Genomic DNA, 22,620 nt, shown 5'->3' on the forward strand with positions numbered 1-22,620 from the left:
TTTCCCTCAAGAGGTTATTAAACTATGCAGAATTTGCGGATTTGTTACTGATTTTATTTACTTAAGTAATTCAGGAAAAACTGTCATCACTCACTAAGAAGTTAATGACTTAAACCGTTATCTTACTAAAATTCTAAAATACATTTTTTGGGCATAATAAATTAAACTTTTGTCAAGTTTATTCTTACATTTACTAAACACAGTTGTAAGCATGCTGATTGTCTTTTTGTCAACTAACATGACTCATACGTAAGCATAATATTCTTAAGATATAAAAGAAAATGTCTTGTGAGACAAATGTTGATACTGGAATAGCAAACGATGATTCAGCTGATGAAGAAGATAGAGATGTAATGTATAATTACCAGTTGTGTTTTTGCTGCTATTGAAATTGTAATTTCTGTTGTATTTAGTAACTTGTCTAGCTTAATGGTGATCTTTATCTAATACTCATAAAAATTTAATTCTTAAAGAAAATTTTATTCAGGGAGGCCAAGAAATAGTTATATTAACATCTTTGTTAAAAGTAAGAAGTTAATCTAATAATCAGATATAAAAGATTGTTTAATAATTGTTGTAACAAAATAAAATAAAAGCTGGTGCAGCTCTAACGCTCTAACAGCTCTAACAGCTCTAGAGCCTTCTAGAACTAATATTCAAAAGTCTTCAAAATCTTTTGGGTGTCTAAAACATTCTATTTTTAGGTAAATATTAGGTAACCAAATATTTCATTTTCTCTTCTTGCAATCTGCTTTTGTAGCAATAGTTTGTTGCTCTGATAATCTGACAACTTTTTCAAAATTTATGCATTCAAAGTATTTACCTATTTGTTTACTGTTTTCTTGTTTGATGTTGTTTACAAAATTAAATTTTGTAAACAACATTTAACATTTTTGCTTTGTGTCTATAATATGCTTGAAGCAAATTATAGACTTTATTTTAAATATCAATATATATATATATATATATATATATATATATATATATATATATATATATATATATATATATATATATATATATATATATATATATTGATATTTAAAATAAAGGAAAATAAGATATTAAAGCTTAGAAATATTCAATTTAATTTCAAAAAGTTCCATTTTAGAGTTATGAAGAAAAACCAGGAAGTGCAGCAACTGGAGATTGCCCTTTATACAATGGTGAAAAAATTATTTGTACAGGTATATGTGCATTAAAGTGTAGCATATCATTCTAAATTTTGTTTGTTTAACTCTGCAAATACATTTATAAAGACAATTACAGACACAATTATAATATTTTGTTAGATTTTTCAGTTAAAAAATAATTTAAAGATATTTAATTATGAATAATTAACCATTTTTCAAAAAATTTTTTCATATTAATTCTTCTTTTAAAATATAATGTAAATAGCATACTGATGCCTTTTAATACAATTCAATATTAGTTGATATGGGTATAATTTTAACCCTATATAGTAATATTATCCCAATATTACTAATGCAGGGTTAATTTAGCATAATTCTATTTGATTAAAATAGATATGGTTCTGAGTATGATTTTTTTTTTATACAAAAAATTGAAAAAGAAGGACAGTTTTCTGAAATTTACATTTTTTTGGTTCATTTTTAGCTTCTGACATAACATACTTTTGTCCGTACTCTGGCAGGATCAAAGGAACCCTTTACATTACTAATTATAAGCTTTATTTTCAAGGAAATGAGGTTTGAAGTTTTATTACATAGTTCTAGTTTGTTTTTATAAATTATAATCTTAAATTAAAACTATTTATGTATATTTGCATTTAGGACAATGGGATGTTTAATGTTTATTCACCATTAGGGAATATTTCAAAACTAGAAAAAGTAGGTAGTTCTGCCAAGCAAAAGACTGATAGTGTATACGGGCTGGAGATGTTTTGTAAAGTAAGTTTTGTTGTAACTTTTCTCTTGAAGCTTCTTATCTAACTTAAAACTTTTTGTTAAACATTTTTGAGATCATTTCTTTTTCTAAAGATTGGTTATAAATATTGTTTAAAAAAAGAATCAAATTAATAAATTTTTTTCACAATTTCACTTATGGATCTGAGATATGCATTTACAGATTTAAAGTAAAAGTAATACCAATTGATACCATTTTAAAAAAAAAATTGACTTTTTATTAAGCTTTTTTAATTTTTTTTTCTGTTTTTTATTTATTATATAGGATATGAGAAATTTGAAATTTGCCCTTAAGTATGAGAATAACCCCAGAAGAAAGTTATTTGATGCTATACAGGTTAAAAGTTTATTTTTTATTACATTTATCACATAAACAGATAATATAGATTTTTTTAAATTCTGGGCTGCAAGTTTAGATTAATAGTGGTGAACATTTTCCACAATTCTTTTTAGAATAATGCTTTTCCAATATCAAATGGAAGGGTGAGTTTTTTTTTTTGCCAATAAAGTTTAAAAAACTTTCATTAACACTAAAGCCATTACTTCATTCTTAGTTAAGCATTTTCTTGTTTGCTTGATTGGTTTTGCTATTTTTTGTTTTATTGTTTGTTTTTTTTGTTTTATAGAAAAATAATAAAGTTATAATTTTTTTTTTTTTATGCTAGAGTTTTTTTGCATTTGAATATCAAGATGAGTTTCGAGTGAATGGGTGGGAAGTCTATGATGCTAATCGAGAGATGGCAAGATTGGTTAGCATTTAAGTTGACTCCAACCAATTAAAAGGTTGGACTATGCAAGTTTAACTGTGAATGCAAAAAATTGTTGATTATTTTTTTGTTTGTTTCATTTTAGGGTCTTCCAACAGATTGCTGGAGATTAACAGAATTGAATCGTGATTATCGATTATGTGATACTTATCCAGCTGTTGTAAGAAAATCTATTAAAAAAACTTATCTTTGCATGGTTGGAAATGTTAAACATTTGTTATATCAAATGTTAATTATGTCTGATTTTGTTAAAAACCAAAAAAAGTTTTCTACCAAACCTTTTGTTTTATAAACCAAATGTGTGTATATATATATAAATATATATCTATGCCAGCCTACAACTGGTTCTGCAAAATTTAGTGCAGTTTTGTTGATGGATGTTACTTATAAACAAGCTTTTCTTACACTATTGTTTTTGTGAGTGGCATTCAAATCAACTATAAAGTTTGTTGAAAAAGGATTTTCATTGTCAAAATCCAATTTAAATTTTTTATAGCATTGTTTAAACATGTCAACTTTTTTTTTTAAACACAAATACTTTACTGTTTGTAAAGTTGTATAATTCTCAGCTTTTGTTTAGTACCTAATTCTAAAATATGGTGTCTGTTATCTTTTCAAAATGGCCTCCAAAATAAAATTACAGAGCAAGTAATTTAAAAATAGACTAAATTAGATAAATTAAATATTAGGAGAAGTTGACAACCAAAACTGAATCAGCCTACTATTGGCAATGGCAAACTGGTGCTATTATTAGAAAAACGCTGAATCTTAAATGACCTTGAGTGAGCCCTAAATATGCTCAAATCTGAATAAGTTGAAAATTTAGCATTGACTCACAGACCTGTTCAAGTATACTTCATGAAAAATATCTTTAAGAACTGAGTTATGTTATAAAATAATTTTAACTATTAAAATCCTTGTTTTGAGAATATAAAAAGATGAGATATTTATAATATCTCATCTTTTTGTATTTTTTTTTATTAACATTTTTATTATTATTTGAATTTTTTTACTTTTTATATTATATATTTTATATCGAATAATTTCTAATACTTCTCATATCAAAGAATGTTGTTTTGAATATACTATTTAACCAATAAAATGTGCCTTGTGAAATGGTTGCCAATCAAATTTAGTGTATCTGGATGATTGTCAAAAAATACCTATTATCAGGTATAATGTAATGCTTGATAAAGTTTTTAATTTATTTTTAGGCAGAGTTATTTTAGTTAGCATGATTTAATAACTTAGTATTTATTATTTCAGTAAATAGTTTGATATGCTTACTTTATAGATAAGCCTACTAGTGTAAAAAATGGCAGATATTAAAGTTGCAACTATGGCTCAAACAGTGGCAACAAGTAATTTCAGATTTGATGAAGCAAACACCATGCAAAATCATGAGAAGAAATTAGGAATTCATCTGAAACTGAGGTAAATCTATTGTATTTTTAACAAAATATTTTAATTACACTTATATTGAAAACGTATTTTATGAATGCAAACTAATTAGCAGCAAGTGTGCTGCATTCTCTTTCAGGAAGAACTCAAATGACAATCAGTAAAGAAGCTTCCAGGAGAATACAACACAACCAAGCTTCTCAAGTTTAAACTTGTGGAAGAAAAGACAGTTCATCAAATCTGGTTGTAGCTCTTGTGAATGCTTTATTCCATGACATTAATTTCTTTTGAGAAACGATGCTGATATCAATCAGATTTTGATTGAAGTGCAACTTAGTGCCAATGCTCAAATAAATGTGTGAAGGTGTGAAATCATAAAAAATATGCCAGTCAGTTTACCTTGATGTGGATAAGAAGCTTAACCAAGCTACTTGATTATTCTAGCTTCCAGATTAACAGATTCACTAGAAGGAGAATTAATCAAAAAAAGTATTGACCATCACTTTACATATGAAGATGGAAAATCTACTTCATACGGCACTCTTACTTACCCATCCATAGTTTATATAATTCAGATTGATGATTGATTTTCTGTGGTTCCTATGGCCAACCTCTACAACATGTAAATATTTAATTAAAATTACTATTAAAAATGCTTCACTTGGGTATGACCTCTTGCAACATTGGGAAGACAATTAATTCAGAAAGATGGTCTATAATATCAAAAATAAAGGACTTTCTGGTCTTATTTAAGGCTGACATCAAGAGGAATCTTTCAAGACATGAGTATCAGCCAGAGACAGGTACTGTTGACCAGGTTTACAAAAGTAGAATAAATAGGTACATTTTTACCTTGAGGGTTAAGGATATCCCTAATTACATTAAGACAATCAGTCAGATAACTTTCTAGCCATATTATGGTCTAATGCTTAGCTGCTTTGAACACTCTGAAAATGCTTCCTGTGTTTTTATTATCAGGCATCAAGATAGTACTGAAGAGTAGCTGGAGTCTATAATTGAGGCTCACTGAAGAACAGTTTTTAAATCTTGAACAGTATACCTGGTACTATAATTGTTAATTAAATAAATTTGTGTCCATACTCAATTGCATTCTTTAATTTCATTTAAATTTTGTTAGTTTATCAATGGGTAAATTAATGTGTGGTATTGGGACCTAATTGACCCTTAAGACAGTTCCTATTATTTCTGCAATTTGTATTTACTAAAGCCAATCAGTGTTCTTCAAAAATAAAGTAGTGTTGAAAGTACATGGGCTAGTCTTCTTAATGATATTGCTACCACTACTGGTCCAATTAGTGGTTTAGTGGTAAAAGTTCACAATTTTTAAAAAGAAAACTGCATTGCATTTAAATGAAAGTTCATTTTCTTTTTAGACATCTCATACCATCTTATGTCTAAATTACATTCTCATTTCTATAATGATGTTTTTTAGACATCTCATACATTTATGTCTAAATTACATTCTCATTTCTATAATGATGTTTTTAAGTATCTTAAAAATTAAATCCACAAAATCTCCGGCAACTGAAACGCTTCACACTCAGCATCTGTAAGTTAAAGCAAGTAAATATTGCCACAGTTCTTATGCTTGAAGGTGGGTTGGAACAAAATATACCTTTTTGCAATTTTCACAGATGGTTACAAAATCAGCATTAAATTCATATCACCCAATTAATATTAAGTTCATACCATTAGGATTTAGCAGTTAAATATATTCTACAATTATTTAAAATTGTAGCTGTAATTTTCAGCCAACATGAAGCAACTTTACAGTGGTCCTTAGCATCAAAAAGGATTGAGAAAAATGGCTAAGCAAAGATTATTTAAATCTTTAACAAACTTAATACATGAATGTAAGTGTTAACCATTCACAATAAAATCATAGCTGTTCCCATTCAATGTGTGATTTTATATTTGTAATGCTTTTAATAACGTTTCTATATACATATATATGTATTCATACTAACTAACAAGCCTGTATGCACCAAAATGTTGAAAATGTTTTAAAGACTGTTAAGATAAAGCAATAAATATTCCATAAAATCTAACCAACAAGTTAAGTATGGGTACAATATAAAAATAGGAATAGAACTAAGCAAAATAAATAAGAATAGGACTAAAGTATGTGTTGCATGCAGAAGAAAAATTAGAGGTCATGCCAAGATCATATATAGTTACAGGTAAGCCATATAAAAGGTAGATTTAAATTTTAATTTCTTTATCTGATATGTAACTGTGTAAACTTTCTAAATTTATTTTTAGACAATATTGAATCCCAAATCAGATGTACTATTTGAATACAGCTCAATGAATAAAATATACCCTCTAGTTACATGTGGAATGTGTAAAAAACTTACTGATCGTGAGAAAGCTGTAGATCAATGAAAGTATCAGTTATGCCTAACTATGCTGACTTTATTATGTCAATTTTTAACAGAAGTAGTATCTAGTGCAACTGTGACATTTCAAATCACTCATGCCAAGAAATTGTCAAATTTAAACTAGGAAGAAGCAAAATAAATCCTCCATCTAATAAAATAACAAAGAAAACTAAACTTATTGGTTCATTAAAAACACTCAATAAAGGAGATATACAATTACTCTAGAATGTTTGTGAAGAGAAAGGTTGTTGATAGTGTTAAATTGAAATCTTTGTCAGATGGAAGACAAGCTTTTCTCATAGTCTATCATGAGCCATTACCAGAAAATTGTAACCCAACTTTTGATAGGGTTTTAACTAAGGAAGAGATGGTAAAAGTGTTATGGGTTAAACATTCCTCAAGAGAACAGCAGATTTTCTTATGCTGAAGGAGGTTCTTTAGGAAAGAATGAAAAACCTAAGGAAGTAAGATGTCTGTAATGGTGCATTATATACTAGAAATAAGAGAAGTTCATCAAAATATAAAATTTCACTTTAGGGTTAAATTAAAGGGTACACTGTTGTATAAAAAGCTAACAGCAGTATACTATTTAAACAGACTTAAAGTTTTTTTTTTTTTTTAATTAGTTACAGACAACTGTATTCACCATGCCAATTCTTACTGTACAGGGTGACCACAAAGTATCCGCACAGATAAAGAGCTTAATAAAAAGCATGTAGAAAGTATTTGGAACACAAATTTTATTTTAAAACATTTATTGAACTATAACAATTATGATTCAAAGATTGAATTCGAATTTTCCTCCATCAGCAAAATAACAGGCCTGTAGGCGTCTCGGGAATGCTTCGACGGTGGCGAGCAAGTAGGCAGGGTCCAGAGAATCCCAAGCTTTCAGTAGTGATTTTTTTAAACTTTCAATATTTTTATGCGGCTTTTGGCATGCCTTTCCTTCTAGGACGCTCCAGACTGAGAAATCCATCGGGTTAAGATCGGGGCTCGATGGTGGCCATTGAGAAAAGTTGATAAAATCAGGAAAAGTTGCCGCACAAAAATCCTGAACTGTCTTCTTTTTATGGGCTGGAGCTCCATCTTGCATGAACGTCCAAATACGATTTCCAAGTTCTTTTTGAGCCCAAGGAACAATTTCTTTCTTGAGCATATCCAAATAATTGTCACCGTTGACCTTTATACCTTGTGGAACAAATATGAGCGGTGTCTTAACATGAGCCGTTATCCCGGCGAATACCATAACTGAAGCAGGATGAGAACTGCGTGAAACCGAGACATTTGGTTGAGATTTTGCCCAAACTCGATCGTTCTGCTTATTAAGAATGCTTTCCACTGTAAAAATCTTTTCGTCAGTGAACAAGATGTTGCGATAATCAATTCCGTTGAAACGGTGCAGAAGTCCAAGAGAACGGTCTTTACGTTTGACTTTAGCTGCTTGAGAAAGAAGTTGCGACTTGTTCTTCTTGTATGGTTTGAGCTTAAGCTTCTTTTTGATTATCTTTGCCATTGAAGTTCGTTTTATCCCCATTTTCTTTGCGAGACCTCGAGCAGATTGATTGGGGTTCAAACGCAGGCGATCGCGTACCTTTTTCACATTGCTCGCAGTGATCACTGTTCGAGGTCTTCCGGATTTTGGATGATTAGAACTTGTTCCCAACTCGTCAAAGCGTTTAATTGTGTCGTAAATTGTCCGTCTTGGCGCATGTAAACGGTTCTGAATGTAGCTCGCTGAGTAGCCTTTTTTGTGAAACTCGATGATAGATTGACGATAAGGAGAAACGCGCACCATTCTAAAAAAACCAATTGAACATAGTTTACAAAGTATATAAAGTAAAGTAAATAAAGTTTATGACATAATATTAACCAAAAACAACAAATAAATAAGAAAATACATAAGTGCTTTTATGCTTATATTTTCACAAGATGAAACCGTCTCGTGTGCGGATACTTTGTGGTCACCCTGTAAGAATCATCATAATTGAAAAGTTTCCTCTTCTTGAACTGCATCTCTTGTGTGCATCATCTTTCTTTAATGGTTTTGTATCTCTTGTTAGAAGAGAAAAGGCCTTAGAATGGTGTTTACAGCTTAATCTTAAAGAAGACAGGAGCTCTAAAGATCATCTAGAGGTCAAGTAAAGATCATCTGGAGGACTGCCTCCAAGTGAATTAGGATTTTTGAAGCAAGAATAAAATTTCCCTCTTTTTTGACATTTATAAACATTAATTGGGATTTACATTAGAGCAATCAGTGTGTGAACAAGATTCTTTTCTTGCTTTTAAATGAGCCAAACCTTAGTAGAAACTTTAAAGACTAAAAGTGAGAGTTATGTTTTTTTTTAGTGCTTGCTATTTACTCAGAAAACAGCGAGAAATTATCTGGTAGTTGATAACTTTGTACATTAGCTAATATTTTTTGCTTCGAAAAATCTAAGATCTTAAATTGCAATACTCTTGACTAACTTTTGGCATAATATTTACATTTTTTTTGGTCTTATGAGGTCTTGACAGTTTGGTATGAAACCAATAAGTAACTTATTGTGATGATGGTTTGTTATCACCGCTGCCTTATTACAAGTGTTTTTTAACAACAATGAGCATGCATACGTTTGCTTAGTACTGTAATCTTGTGTTATTAAATTTTTAAAAAAAACATTTCAAAGCAATAATATGATTATTTTTTTTGTTATTATTTTGCAAGTTCTTATCTGTTTTTTTTTTATATTTTTTTCTTGAATGCCAGTAATTTTCATGCTGCTTCACGATTGCTGAACCATTTCAGCAGAGCTTTTACTAAATGTTGAGATTTGTAAAATGTTGAGCATTTACATGATATTTTTTAGTTAAGAATCCTAATGTTAACTTTTTAATTAAGTTTAATCAAAAACTGCAAGTTTTAATTAACATTCTTTTATTTCAAACATTTTTCAAAAAATTTTTCTGATTACAAATACTGAAATTTACTCATGATAATTAAAACTTTCAGATCAAAAAAAAGTTTTTTAAAACAATTTTAATGTTGTTTTTTTTTTCCAATTCAAAGTTTTTGTGCTTAAAAATTTGTAGAAGTCACAACAAATGTTAACAAATAGTTTGCTTCTTGCTGAAATTAAACTTTAGCAACAGATTTTGCATTTTAAAAATTAATTTATGCTTTAGCTTGCCGTCCCAGCCACAATAGGAGATGATGAGGTTCAAAACTGTGCTACGTTTAGAAGCAAATCAAGATTCCCTGTATGTTGATGTTCATTGCTATTATGCTTTTTTTTTGTATTTTTTGAAGCTACTTCAGAAACAGTAGAAACAAAACAAAAAATTGATTAAGATAGATAAAATGTCTAAACCATTTGATTTTTGGTTTTTAAATTGTGTACATATAGAAATAGTTTTTTCTAAGTTTGTTATCAAGTTATTTGTAAATGGTGATAAGATAATAAGAAGGTTAGGATATCCTTGTGACAAAGCACCACATAAAAAATAACTCGTGATAAAAGTTTTCAAAAGAGTTTTACTAGGTCTAAAAAAAGTTGTTTACAATGCTTAAATCTGGTAAAAAAAAAAGAATTTAATACTCAGCAGCAGGATGTCTGTATTTCTCTTATGCTAATAACTTTTTTAGTTTAAAAAAGGAACTGCCCTATAGTTTTTTTTTTCAAATAATCTTTATACTAACCAGCAGGATATCTACTATTCAATTCAATTGAGTATCCTTCTTTTAGAGTTACTATTTAAGAAAGTTAAAAAAACAAAGTTTATATTTTATTTAATTTGTTAGACCCATAGCAATATAAGTTTTACTTTGCTGTGTTTTATTTTCCTGTGTTTTTTTTTGCTGTTTTATTTTCCTGTGTATGCAAATGAGGTTTAATCTATTTTTACACATAATAGAAGTTTTAATGTTAAACAGGTTTTCAAAGGTCAGCAAAGGCATAACTTTGATTTGAAGCATTCTTTTCATGAGATATTTATGTTAAAGTATTTTAACTCTATTTAAAAAAAAAAACAAAAAAAAACAAACAGTTTTTTTAAACTTTGAAATAGTTTTTAACAATTCAAAATTTATAGAATAATCTAAGCAAAGAATCTGAGCCATATGAGTTCATTTTTCTTCAACTTTGAGAAAAAAGCTTCATTTAAAAAAAAATTTAAAGAAAAAACTGATTCGATCACCGTGATCACAATGATCATTTGATCAAACTTTCAAGAGAAACCTCAAACATTCAAACTTGCATATTAGTTTGTTTCTGAAATATAAATTATATATATTTATATGTAAATATTTTAATATACAGATTTTTTTTTATCTATTTTTAATGTATCTGGAATGTTTTTTTAGTTGCAAGTAAAAAACCATTTAACAAAGAATACAAAATTGCTTTTTGTTATTAAGTTTATTTTGAAAAATAGGTTCTCTCTTGGCTGCATCCCTCAAATAATGCTTCTATAACAAGATGCAGTCAACCAAATGTTGGAGTTGGTGTTGGTGGTGGAGGAAGAAGAAATAAAGATGATGAAAAATATATTCAAGTATTTTTAAATTTTTTTTTGTTTTTATATTCGCTGCTTACTCTGTTATTGTTTTTTGTTATAATTCTGTTTAGTAATTACAAATTTTTGAACTGCAAAAATTTGTAATTACTAAACGGAATTTGAATGTCTTAAAATAATTTTTGTAAAATTTATAGAAATTTTTCCCTCATAAAAAAGTTTTCAAAATTCGAAATAGAATTTTTTTACTTTGTGAAAGAATTACAGTCTGTAATTCTTTCACAAAGTTTTCAAATTTCTATTTCGAATTTTGAAAACTTTTTTATGAGGGAAAAATTTCTATAAATTTTACAAAAATTATTTTATGAGGGAAAAATTTCTATAATTTTACAAAAAATCCAAAAAAGTTGTTGTAAGTATTTTATGCATAAAAATATCTTCACATCATGCAAAGGCTTTTTTTTTTTTTGTACCATAAAAGCATGGCCTTCTATAATAACAGGCCTTGACATCACGCAAAAAAGTTGTTTGACTGAAGGCCGATTTATAATACTCCTTTTACATTTTGATTTTTTACTTTAAGCGAAGTCTGCATTGCGCCTTTTTTTTGTAATTTATGAAATTCTATTGGTTAATAAGTTATATAAAGCAACTTTAGGACGTAACAGCTAACTGTAAACTGTAATAACAAACAGTTTATAAGGTTGTATTAATATTGTCGAATTAATAAGTTATTTTACCAGTTTAAAAAATGCCTTTAAAATGTTGTGTACCGCTCTGCAAGTCGAACTATCACTCAACTGAAACGAAAATCTCGATTTATAAGTTTCCAAAGGATCCAGAGGAAAGGAAAAGATGGAGTGATGCAATCCCAAGAGCAAATTTTATTGTCACTGACTACACAGCAGTATGTCGACTGCATTGGCCAGATGATGCACCTTTTGTAACTAAATATGGAAAACAACGACCGTTAAACTCACCATCTATCTTTAAAAAAATACCATCAAGTTGTTTACCAACACCACCAAACAAAGCACGAAAAACCATGGCAGCAAGCGGATTTCGAAATGTTTTACCAGATGAGTTAAATGTCTTTCTAAAAGATGATACACTTGTATTTGATGATATTCAATCTATGTTCATTAATAGCAATGATTGTATTGTTTTTCAGCTCAATGAAAAAAGTTTACACATACAGTCAAAAATTTTCAAACTTGGTGTTCCTTTATTTCTTATGGAAATTTTTGATGATTTTTCGTTTGTTGCTTATCACAATGGCACCACTTGTAATATTTCATCTTTAACTACAAACAGGTTAACATTAATAAAAACAAAATCTGCTTTATTTGAAGCAATTAGATTTTTAAAGTCTAAAGAAAGTTCTCACCAGTCTAATGTTCTATTTGAGCACCTTAGTGCCATGAGAAAGGTTAATGTAGGTGAAATTTTATATACCCCAGATATTATATGTAGGGCATATGAATATTTTGCAATGCGACGAAGTTTGTATGACCGTTTGTGCATTGACTACAAGTTGCCAAGTATTCGAACTCTAACACGGCTGACCTCAAAAATTAGCTCAATGGATGACTTAAACTTCATAAACAGTATTCTTATGAATACAGATCCAATGAAAAGAACTTGTATTCTTTTAATTGATGAAGTATATGTTAAAGCTTCACTTCTTTATCAAAGAGGTACTTTGTTTGGTCATGCAGTAAATCACCCTGAAAAGTTGGCTACAACAATTTTATCATTTATGATAAAATGTCTTTTTGGAGGTCCAGAATTTATATGTAGAGCTCAACCTGTTGCAACTCTTTCAGCTGAATTTCAATTTGCACAATGTCAACCAATTGTTGATACAATAAATAATATTGATAATGGTAGGGCATTAGCAATAATAACTGATGGTAACCGAATAAATCAGCGATTTTTTAAAACATTTAAAACAGTTGAAAGTAAAACATGGTTATCAACATCAGGTACATTTTTATTATATGATTATGTGCATCTTTTAAAATCTATACGAAACAATTGGTTAACAGAAAAGACTGGTCAGCTTCAATTTTTGCATAATGGAGCACTTTTCTTGGCTAAGTGGAGTGATTTAGAAATGTTATATAAAGCTGAGTGCAATAGTCTTTTTAAACTTTCTAGACTTACAGCTAAATCAGTTTATCCAAAACCAATAGAGAGACAGTCTGTAAAGTTGTGTTTGTGTGTTTTTTGTGAAGAAACAGTTGCTGCTTTTAGAACACACCCAGACATTGAAAATAAAGCTTTTGAAAGTACTGCCATATTTATAGAAAAAGTTATTTCTTTTTGGAGTGTTGTCAATGTCAAAGTACCTGGTGCTAGCATTCGCTTTAGAAATGAATTGTGTGGTGAAATCCACTCAGTTGATGATCCACAGTTACAAATACTACATGAAACTGCTGAACTGTCAAATTTTATGAAGCCTTCTGGTAAACGAGTCAAACAGCTTTCACAAGATACCAGTATAGCAATTGCACATACATGCTATGGCTTAATTGATTTAGTGAAAACGTTGTTAAGTAATGGAGCCAAATATGTTTTGTTAGGTTGGTTTTCAACAGATCCAATTGAAAAAGCTTTTTCTAAGCTTCGACAGGGATCAGGAGGGACCTATTTTGTAAATGCTAAATCTGTAATTGAAAAAATACATATTCAACATACCAAATTGTCTTTAAAACTAGATATTGTTGTAGATGGCATTGATGGTCATACTTGTGACATATGTTGCAGAGATACTTCTACTGATGAAAAAGAATTGCTGGATAATTTGCATAATCTTGAAAGCTCAGTTAATCAGTCAACATTAATAGCTATAGTTTACATGGCTGGCTATGTGCAAAAAAGTGAAATAAAAATTTATGATGATACAACAAATTATTATTACAAATATGGAAATTATCTGAATAGTCTAAACAGGGGTGGACTTCAAATCCCTACTGATACTCTTGTCCAATGGTCATTATTTTGCTTTCTATTTTTTCAAGGTGCCACTGGGCCTTTTTGCAGGACTTTTTGTATTACTCAGTTTCAGTTTATAGCAGCTAAGTATGGACTTAAAATAACAAAAAAGCAATGCAGAGTATATTCCAATATTTTGCTAAAGAATCATGCACTTATCACCACTCCTAGTAGTAACAGAGAGTCAAGGATGAAAATACTGAAGTTATCGTAATTTTTGTGAATTTTTAGTTTTAAATTTTTAAAATTTTTTTGTTACACTTTTTATCTTCTTTTTTTTTAAAGCTTATATATGTATATACACACACACACACACACACACACACACACACACACACACACACACACACACACACACACACACACACACACACACACACACACACACACAACACACATAAAAAGATTGTTTTTGTTGGATGGATTTTTTGTTGATCATTTTCATCGTTATATTTAAGTTTTTAGTTATCCATACTTTTTGTTAATTACAGAATTGTATTTAAAGAAAATAATTACCAACGGGTTTTATTTTTGTTTATGTTTTTAGTCTTCAAATCGTGTTAATTATAACATTGTTATTATTCTGGCAACGCGAAATACCGTAAAATATATCGATTTTTGAACTGCTGTTATTTTTTCTCTAATAATTTTATTTTTGTTAGAAATTTATATGAGAAAACAACCACTCTAACATTAATTTGCCTTTATAAAACGTGTATCGATTTAAGTAACAAAATTTTTAATCGGCCTTCAGTTTTTGCGGCCTCTTGCGCGATGTCAAGGCCTGTTATTATAGATGGCCATGCATAAAAGCTAATTTTTTAACCAATAAAATAAAAATGGTTTGAATTAAAATCAACTTATATACTTGTATGCACATGGTAGGATTTTAACAATTATTTTCTTGAAAGAAGAATACTGGAAATGACCAATAACTTTTTATTAAAAAATTCCTTTTGCTTTTAGGCTATTTTAGAAGCAAATTTACAATGTCATAAACTCTTTATAATGGATGCAAGACCAAAAATCAATGCCGTAGCAAATAAGGTATTTGACTTAAAATAATTTGTTGTTTGTGTACTTATTCTATCAATAGCAGGCTTCATTATTTGAAAATCGTGACTGGTATTTTTAATTATTTTTTTGGTGTTGTTTTGAGTAACCCAGGGTAGGTATTAAATTAAAATATTAAACAAAGTGTGTTTTACTGTAAGATTTCTTTTTAAATGGGTTATAATTTTTTACTGATTATACCATGTTTATTTAAAGATAAAACACTTTGTAAAAAAAGTTTTTTTATTTGATCAAATTCATATTTATAATACTCTATATTGGAAAAATATGGTGCAGATGAAAGTTTATAGATTTCCATTGTTACCTCAAAAAGATCCTTTGTAATAGAATGATAAGAAGCTTCATTTTTGAATGCAGATGATCTATGAGTTCATAGTCCACAATGAGTCGAAGACATCATTTATTGTCTTAAAGCAGCTTATGTATTGCCTGCAGGTGTTTTGTTCCATTAGCCAACCACTCAGCATAATGCTTAAGTACTTAACTTTAGCCTTGGAGTGTACCATAATTAAGTCTCAAGACTGAATGTAATATTAATACATCTTCATATAACAACAGATTCAATGATTGCTTTGGTTTTTTTCAGCATTACCCATAAATGAACCTCAAAAGAGTTTTGTGCAAGCAAATTCAGAATAAAAATGTGGTAAGATCTTTTATCACACCATCATAATGTAATTCTTCATTTATCCAGCCTTTTGTTACTTGTAGTTGGTCATTTGTTTTTCAGTTCATCGTGAATTACAATTTACAAAGAAAGAGTTACTAAAATTTGTGTTTGGTGCCATCAGTACAAACTTTAAGCAGATAGAAAACCATAGATCTGTTTGAAATCATATCACTATAAAAAGATGATCATAAGAAGTATCCTCTTCATTTACACAGCTATTCGCAACTTTAAACAAATGCATCATTCAAAACAGTATCACTGCTCTTTTAATGATAGTACTTTTTAGCCCTCAACATTTTTTAGTTGTGTACCTTTCAGTATGTAACCAATACTCTTCAGTTCATTTTTGACCTGCTCTGTTTTTTTTTTTTTTTTATATTCTAGCCAATTACTTTTTGGTAGCAAAGTTCCGTATTGGAATGTATTTATTATTCCGTAAACAAACAGCTTCTTTACAGCAAACAACCTCTTTACAGCAAACAACTTCTTTACAACAAATAGCTTCTTTACAAAAAAAACCAGCTTCTTTAAAGGTGCTAAAAAAGGAGGGAACATTCTAAAGAAGTTTTTTTTTGTTTTAAAAGTTATTAAAATTGTTTTAAAAGTTTTCAAAATACAGAACAACCTTAAATTCTTTTAAAAGATTCAACAAGTTTTAACTCTTCTTTAAAATTTTATTGCTATCATTTACAGTAATCTTTTCAAAGTGTTACAACTGATGTTGATGTTTTAAAAAACTAAAAGTTATAGAATTAAACCAAATTGCACATAGAATTTAATCAAGTTGTACATAGCATTAAAAATCATATAAAGTTTTAATTATACTGGTATAAGCCATAAAAGCTTGAAAAGATTAATTCTTATGAGCTAATAAAGATATGATAAGAAATCTGTTAATAAAGGTTTGGTCCTAAATAGAAGCTCTGGGCCAACTTGGTTATTTGAAATGCTTTATTTTAATAGGCCAAAGGAGGAGGTTACGAAGACAATAATGATTATCCAAACACTGAGTTGGTGTTTCTTGACATTGCAAATATTCATGTTATGAGAGACAGGTGATTATGCTTCTATTCACATTATGATATGTGGTAATATAGGATCTCTTTAGTTGTAACTTTTTTTTTTGTTATAGTTTACGAAAGCTCAAAGATATGGTTTATCCAGAAGTTGACGATGCTCATTATTTGTCAAACTTGGAAGCTACAAGATGGTTAGAACATTTGAAGGTAGTTTAACCTGCTGATTTGAAATAAAAATAATAGAGCATTGTTGTAAAGATAATCAAATAGAATTTTACACAATTAATAAAACAAATTTACATCATTATATAACTGCTAAGAATTAAGTTATTAGATATATAACTAGACATATGTCCCACATTTCACAGTATAAGTGGGGTCAATAAAATATATTTTATTGACTTGTAGACATGCAGCAGGTGGTAGCTGCTCTTGTATTTTTAATTTTGAATTTTTTTTTCCTACATAAAGGCTGTTATAGCTGGAGCAGTACGAATTGCAGATACAGTTGATAGATGTCGAACATCTTGCATTGTACATTGCAGTGATGGTTGGGATAGAACACCACAAGTAATTTTTTTTTCCCTCTCTTTTTTTTCCAATTTTTAATGTCCTACTGTTGAGTTCATAATTAATGCCTTAAAGTTATAAAATATATTTGGAAGTTATAAAATTTATCTGGAAGTTAGAAAATACATCTGAAAGCTATGATTAATATCTTAAAGTTTTAGTTTTATATGTTTAAGATTATTTTTTAGGATTTTAGGATTTTTAAGATTATTTTTTAAGAGATTATTTTTTAAGAGATTATTTTTTAAGAGATTATTTTTATATATTTACTTTTGTATTTAAAAGCAGTTTTTTTGCTATTTTTAACTTATACATTAGTTAACATCACTGGCTATGTTACTACTGGATCCTTACTATAGAACTGTTCAAGGATTTGAGGTAAGAATGTTTAATGTATTCTGTTATCCTTTTTTGTGGTTTTTTGCATTGAGTAATGTATTTTTAAAAAAACAATGATGAAAAGTCTTTATAAAAGCTTCTTTTTTCTCTTGTTAATTATAGGTCTTGATTGAAAAGGAATGGTGTAGTTTTGGTCACAAGTTTTCGCAGGTATTTTTTGATTTTTCTTAAATTATTTTAAGTTCAGTGTCCTAGTCTATTTTTGTTATGATTTTATGAGTTTATATTTTTCATATTCGTTAGACAAAATTTTATGTCAAATTTTGGTCATTATTTTTTCAGCGGTGTGGTTTAGGTGACAAAAATCACTCAGATGACCAGCGATCACCAATATTTGTGCAGTTCATAGATGCTGTGTGGCAAATTACAAAACAAGTAATATAAAAATTGAAGTTTTAACAATTTCCCTTTTTTTGTGTGTGAGTAGATGTAGGTGTACTAAGTTGTTTTTTTTTTTTACCTCTGTTTAGTTTCCATGTGCATTTGAATTTAATGAGCATTTTCTAATCAGCATTTTAACACATTTGAACAGCTGTTTATTTGGAACTTTCTTATACAATTCAGAAACAGATCGAGTAAAAGAGGTTTTCAATTTTGTAATTTCTCGTTTTTACATCAATGTACGCTTATTTCTTAAGTTATTGTAAAATAATTTAACAGAATCAATTTTTTTTAGGGCAAAAGTTTTTTTTTTTTAGGATATAAGCAACAAAACCCATTCACTCTGGTCATATTTCAACAGCCAAGTATATTATTTTTAATGAATTTTTTAAAGTTTTATCCTGAACAGTACCAAAATACTATTAGCAATAATATTTTTGTTTATAATAGTTTTGTTAAAAAATTTTCATTACTTAGATAGAAGAGTATCAGAACCCATTATATGCAAAACTTCTGCATCAACATGTGAGTTTCTACAAGACATTTGCAAGTTTTTAGTTTTTTCTCTCGTCTGCCGTAAAAAAAAAAAATTTTTTTAAAATACTTTAGTTTATTTATCTTTTGTTATTTTTTAGTAAGCGCGAAAAAAATGAATGAGGAAATATTTTAAATATTCTCTTAATATTATAAGTAACCTGAAAACAGCACATTTCAAATCAAAGTATCAAGTCTGAGTTATACTTTTACAATAAGCAAAAAAAAAAAATATTGCAGTGCAGGGGTTTTTTAGGATTTTCTTAACCTGAGAACCATAACATCTTAAACACCATTTTGGACTAAAATGAGTTAGTTTTGTTTATCGTCTTCACGTCATCTTTGATGCTGCAAAATCTCATTTATTACGGTTACAGAAATTAACGATAATTTCTTAAATGCAGACACTATTACGAACTAATATATCTTAAATTAGCACTATTGTAAAATTGGTAATTCGGAGAGGTCATGGCTCTCAGGGCTATATAATTTGCTTCTATTTTTTTAAACACGATTGCAAAACAAGTAACAAATCGGAGATAAAGAATGGTTCGATCAGTGAAAGTTTAAATCTGTCTGTTTACTAAGTTATTTTTTGATATTATAGTTACTAATGCTAACATAATAACGAGGATATATATATATTTTTTAAATCTACCTCGATTTCCAGGTACTACTTCCAGTTGCTAGCGTACGTCACTTAAGACTTTGGAAAGCCTATTATATGAGATGGAACCCAAGAATGCAACCCCAAGTACCTTTTTCTTACCTTGTCATTTTGACATCATAGCGATGATGATAGTGACAATAATGTCGATAATTATTAACTTTTTTTATTTTCAAATAGGAATCTATGGAACATATTAACAAACTTTTGTTTGCTCGTGTTAAGCAAGTGAGCGATTTATTTATAAATGTATTATTAAGGTGAATTATTTAGGAAGGGCTCGACACTTATTATTTTCATTCGTATTTCAGCTACGAACCATGTGCGAAAATCTACAAAGCGAACTAGATGCTCGTGCAACCGTTCAAGTATCCCCTGCAAACGAAACTCGCAACTCTGAAACATGGTCTGGCACGGTTTCTGTGACATCTTCCTAGTTAAAAAGCATCACTCTAGTGATTGTAATTATTTAATGTAATATAAAGAGTTACAGATTTTCTTTTAGGTTTTGTAGCAAGTATATTTAAAAGCATTTTTTTAAATAATCAGTTTAGTAATTCATTAACCTAAAATAGGTTTATCGACAAATTCTATGAAGCACTCCCATATCTTTGTAAGTAAGCAAGGTGGGTCATCGAGTTCCAAAATAACAACAGAATTCTCCTTTTCGTTAAGAAAACTTTTCGGTACATAGAGTGTCTGCTGAGGACCTGCCGCCGACCAGTATCGGCCTACGTTATATCTGTTTATATAAATTTGCCCTTTTTTCCAACCTTGTGTTTTGATATAAGTATCGTGTATATTTTCTGTAATGAACGATGAAAAAAAAAACAATCCTGCTGATGTTTTTTCTTGTTTGGTTTTTGAATGATTTATTTTTTGAAGGTGATTTACAACAGAATCGTTTATACGAAACATAAGCCAATCATAAATAATCTTGCGATTGACTCTAACTTCGCTAAGTATTCCTTTTGCATCAGGAAGATATTTCACTCCTTTAGGTGCGTAAGCTAATCTTCCTTGATTTTCCACTATAATTTCCATGGTTTGTCCCTGTGTAATATTCAATTTAACTCGACCTCGATTTGCCGAACCTTGCTTAACTCCATCTACATAGATAGTTGAGCGGTCGTGTACCTGATCAATCTCTAAAAGATTGTTTTTTTTACTAAGCAGGGGTAGTTTAGCTTGGTACAACATGAATCCGTAGGCCAGATTAACTTCTTCAAAGCTAAGAGGATTTTTAGATTGTATTGGCTGACTGTATTCGTAAATGAAACTTAAAGCTTGGTTTAATTCTATAACTTTTTTCATAGACACTTTTCCATACGCGACTTTCTTGGATGATTCGGGTATTGGCGGTAATGGAAAATCCGTGTAATTCTGAATAACGCTTCTGAGTGCAAAAAACTTATCTTGGGGATCTCCAGATTCAGAGATAGGGGCGTCGTAATCATAGCTTGTGGGCGAAATCATAAATTGGCTATCGTCCAAATCAGCACCATTCATGAAACGGAAGTTAGAACCCCCTTGGAACATGTACAAGTTAACTGAAGCGTTTAATCTTAAGATTTCATCGAGATAGACAGCAACTTCTTTCGCATTTCTCGTTTGATGAGGCTTACCCCAATAGTCAAGCCACCCTGTGTAATACTCAGAATTCACGAGCGGCCCTTTTTTCTGATACTTTCTTAACATCGTAAAAGCATTTTTTGCAGAGATTTCAGTCCCAAAGTCAATTGTTGCAAGAAGTGAAGGTACTGTTCCACATTTCAAATAATCATCAGTGTACCCATCAGTTGTGAAAAGAACTACATCGTCTTCGAGATGAAGTTGAAATATATTCTTTAGCTCATTCATATATTTTCGATCACAAGCATAATAATTACCGTATTCGTTTTCAACTTGCAATGCAATTATTGGCCCACCATTTTTATATAGATAAGGTTTTAACATTGGAAGTAGAGTCTTGAACCAGTTTAAAACGTATTTTGTAAACTTTTGGTCTGTCGAGGTCCTCATAACCAGTTTACTTTTTGCCATCCACCAAGGAAAACCTCCGAACTCCCATTCGGCATCAATATACGGACCAGGTCGCAATATTACCAAAAGATCATTTTGCTGCGCAAGATTTATGAAGTGAAGAATATCACTCCCCTCCGTAAAATCGTAATGCCCTTCATTTACCTCATGAACATTCCACGCAATGTATGATTGTATTGTGTTTAAGCCCATTGCTTTTGCTTTTTTCATGCTATCACTCCAGTATATATTTGGTATTCGAAAGTAATGGACGCTTCCGGATATGTATCGAAAAGGACGACCGTCTTTTAAAAAACAATTATTCTCATAATCTATTAAAAACGATCGCTCAACTCTCATGTGATCTGCATTGATGTCGCTGAAAAACAGGAGAATAAAGTAAGATGCCAAAGTCTTCATTTTATTATCTTGCAGTTTGTAGTTGAAAGGTTGAGTAACTTCATAGAAACCTTCGCGTGTTGATCATTTGTCAATATGTTGACTTTTCATCATTTTATCAACCAAAACGAACATCCAACCAAAATCAAGATAATAGAAAATAACTTATGTAAATATAGCATCGATTTGTTGACTTGCTGAGACGAACAATAACAATGCTTGTTTATCCGAGTAATTATCAAGTTTGCACACTCCGTCGAGACATTGATTTTTTAAAATCTTTGTTTTTGCTGTTTAGTCATAACGTTGATAGTATTGGCAGCTTTATTTGATTTCAGACGGCTGATTTTAACCTTGAGGATTAGTTCAGCTGTCATAGCGAATGGTCTGCTTTCAATGCTAGCGTAGTTTCAATAAATTTATAAGAAAAAAACATACATTTTATAAAATTGCATTTTGATAATTTAACGCTAACCTCTTACTTTCCTAATTTTTAAAGCTATTTTGGGAATAGGTTTTTAACAAATTACATGTAAACTAATAAAACGTTTTTATCTAATATTTTGGGCAAAATCTTGAACAATGGCTTTTGTTTTAAGACAAGAAATCTAATCCAATTAACTTTGGGCACAATCGATACGTAATCTAGCTTTTTTAAAGTATTGTAATACGTGAGCGGTTTTTTTTTTTTTTTTAAAAAAAAACAACCAACTCCTAAGAATATAAACGCTCTCATAGTAAAAATCTGTGGTAAGAAAAGAAATTCTCTTTTGAATTGTTAGAAAAAAACAAAAGTTATTCTGACGTTACAATATTGCGGTCCGCAGATGTTTGTTGAACTCATTAAATATGTATGCCTGGAGAACTTAAATCAGCAATTAAGTATATCATTTTTACGA

General features: G+C 29.5%; 3 protein-coding genes across 4 annotated transcripts; 2 read left to right on the top strand and 1 right to left on the bottom strand.

Moving 5' to 3' along the window:
• Positions 1 to 40: 40 nt before the first annotated feature.
• LOC145189220 (phosphatidylinositol-3,5-bisphosphate 3-phosphatase MTMR2-like) lies at positions 41 to 20,134 on the top strand. 2 transcript variants are annotated; one of them, XM_090077834.1, is made up of 23 exons: positions 41 to 350; positions 1,112 to 1,187; positions 1,618 to 1,709; positions 1,794 to 1,910; positions 2,191 to 2,262; positions 2,379 to 2,408; positions 2,591 to 2,674; positions 2,778 to 2,852; positions 9,661 to 9,735; positions 10,909 to 11,028; positions 14,953 to 15,033; positions 16,694 to 16,785; positions 16,863 to 16,956; positions 17,221 to 17,319; positions 17,638 to 17,697; positions 17,821 to 17,868; positions 18,001 to 18,093; positions 18,189 to 18,302; positions 18,417 to 18,464; positions 18,577 to 18,624; positions 19,304 to 19,387; positions 19,481 to 19,528; positions 19,612 to 20,134. In XM_090077834.1, the coding sequence occupies exons 1-23, from the start codon at positions 282 to 284 to the stop codon at positions 19,735 to 19,737; spliced, it is 1,845 nt and encodes a 614-aa protein (XP_089933960.1). In that variant the 5' UTR covers positions 41 to 281; the 3' UTR covers positions 19,738 to 20,134. The 2 variants fall into 2 exon arrangements, with proteins under 2 accessions (XP_089933960.1, XP_089933961.1); XM_090077835.1 differs by lacking the exons at positions 41 to 350; positions 1,112 to 1,187; positions 1,618 to 1,709; ... (3 more) ...; positions 2,591 to 2,674; positions 2,778 to 2,852 and adding an exon at positions 4,071 to 4,126.
• On the top strand, positions 11,478 to 14,609 carry LOC149891459 (uncharacterized). The gene has a single exon (XM_090079527.1). The coding sequence runs from the start codon at positions 11,741 to 11,743 to the stop codon at positions 14,198 to 14,200; it is 2,460 nt and encodes an 819-aa protein (XP_089935653.1). The 5' UTR covers positions 11,478 to 11,740; the 3' UTR covers positions 14,201 to 14,609.
• On the bottom strand, positions 19,754 to 22,454 carry LOC145189210 (beta-galactosidase-like). Its single transcript, XM_080065799.2, has one exon. It carries the CDS (start codon positions 21,740 to 21,742, stop codon positions 19,862 to 19,864), a length of 1,881 nt encoding a protein of 626 aa, XP_079921925.2. The 5' UTR covers positions 21,743 to 22,454; the 3' UTR covers positions 19,754 to 19,861.
• Positions 22,455 to 22,620: the final 166 nt, after the last annotated feature.

This window comes from Hydra viridissima, unplaced genomic scaffold (genome assembly GCF_058129835.1).
Source record: "Hydra viridissima isolate aposymbiotic clone 2 unplaced genomic scaffold, HvirCarnegie_v1 scaffold_2, whole genome shotgun sequence".
Lineage (NCBI taxonomy): Eukaryota > Metazoa > Cnidaria > Hydrozoa > Anthoathecata > Hydridae > Hydra > Hydra viridissima.